Here is a 1794-nt window from a genome sequence, read left to right as displayed (position 1 = left end):
TGCTTCTATTTCCAGAGAATGAGCTTGAATCCTGCCTTGTTCCTTCATAGCTCCTTCCTTTTTCAGATTTCCATTTGTTCTTAAACCTCTTAGTGAAGTTTCCTTGACTGTATGGCTTTCTGGTTGTTTGAGCTTGGAGAGCTTGATCAGAGTTTCTTTCTGTGCTCCTTTCTTTGATCCTTTGTTCATGTGCTTCTAGAGTGCTTTGCAATTCTTCAATCTTGAACACCTCAAGATCCTTAGACTCCTCTATGGCAACAACCACATGATCAAATTTGGAGTTTAAGGTCCTCAACACCTTTTCAACTACCAATTGATCCCTCATAACTTCACCACATCCCTTCATCATATTTGTGAGAGATCTGATTTTGGTGAAGTATTCTCCAATTGTGTCACCATCTCTCATTTGTAGTAATTCATATTCCCTCCTCAAGGTTTGGAGCTTCACCTTCTTTACTTTCTCTGCACCAGCATAGCATTTGTCAAGGCTGTCCCAAGCTTCTTTTGCTGTCTTTGCATTGGAAATCTTCTCAAAATTCGATTCATCTACACACTGATGAATCATGAACAAAGCTTTACAATCTCTCTTCTTGCAATCTCTGTGAACAAGTCTCTGAGCTTCAGTTGCATCCTCACCCACTGATTGATAGCCTTCTTGAATTATATCAAGCACTTCTTGATAACCAAACAAGACCTTCATCTGTATGCGCCATCTCTCATAGTTCTTGCTGTCCATAATGGGTAATGTCATTGTCAACCCACTATTTGCAGCCATGGATGAACTGATTGGTTTCCCTTTTCCCACTGATCCAGGAGTCGAAGAAGAGCTCTTGATACCACTGTTGGTTTACTTGCAAAAAAACCAGAAGAAGAAAAGAAAGAAAACAGAACAGGAAGGAGAAGAATTGCAGAGAAGAAATAGAAATAGAAATCAGTTTATGAAGATGAAGAAGATGATGAATAGAGAAAAGAGGAAATTAGAGGTGAGTGAACTATATTAATCTTTCATTACAAAAAGCATTACATCAATTACAAACCATACCTTCCTTTTATAGCACACTCTAACTAACTGAACTTTCTGAATTTAGAAAGTTCCTAACTACATTACCTAACTAAACTGAATTACAAAAATAGGCTAGTTACAACACTGATGTCCTAAAGTCTGTCCCAAACCAATCACAATATGCAATATTAATTAAAAAATTTAAACATTTGATTTTGTCTATTTTTGCTTCATTATGATTGGTTTGGGACATGCTCGTGGGACAACTGATACTCATCCGAATATGATAGTCTTCCAAGGATAATCTACTTATCTACCCATCCAATGAGGTATGTCATCATACATAGGAGGGATATTCCTCTGCTCCATCAAATATACTCTTTCAGGTTTGCAATCACTGCTACCATCGCTACTTGAGCCCCTAAAATCACCATCCTCACCTAGTTCCCTATCAAAGAAGGAAACAATGATACGAAAATGAAATTAATGCCGCAACATAAATAAATCTATAAACACCTTGCAATAAAAGTTGCAATTTCTCTACCCAAAACTGCCTTATTGCTGGACATGTATTTAGATTTGCACCACTTCAATGTTAATTTTCATGAGAATCATAATCTCAGTCAAATGTTAAGCCCAGTTCAAGCCCTACCGAAGTTTTAGTTGGACCCGCTACCACTCACAGGCTCAACCCATCAAGAATTTTCACAATCCTTCATAAGTTATTTTGATCAAAGATGGAAATTCAAAACAATCAATGGCTTCTTTTATACTATCAATAATATTTTCTA

The 1794-nt window shown here is 37.0% G+C and overlaps 1 protein-coding gene across 1 annotated transcript in view; it reads right to left on the bottom strand.

Annotated features, from left to right (window-relative positions):
* Positions 1-1572, bottom strand: part of LOC109344742 — a 3258-nt gene extending 1686 nt beyond the window's left edge. The window contains exons 1-3 of the mRNA XM_019583498.1: positions 1520-1572; positions 1347-1451; positions 4-839 (exon numbers count right to left, since the gene is read on the bottom strand). Of these exons, the coding sequence (XP_019439043.1) occupies positions 4-839; positions 1347-1451; positions 1520-1572 (994 nt within the window). The remainder of the gene's footprint in view (positions 1-3; positions 840-1346; positions 1452-1519) is intronic.

The sequence above is a fragment of the Lupinus angustifolius genome, chromosome LG04 (assembly GCF_001865875.1).
Source record: "Lupinus angustifolius cultivar Tanjil chromosome LG04, LupAngTanjil_v1.0, whole genome shotgun sequence".
In the NCBI taxonomy this organism is placed as follows: Eukaryota; Viridiplantae; Streptophyta; class Magnoliopsida; order Fabales; family Fabaceae; genus Lupinus; species Lupinus angustifolius.
Note: the sequence above shows the minus strand (reverse complement) of the source record. Positions and strands in the feature narration are given on the sequence as shown.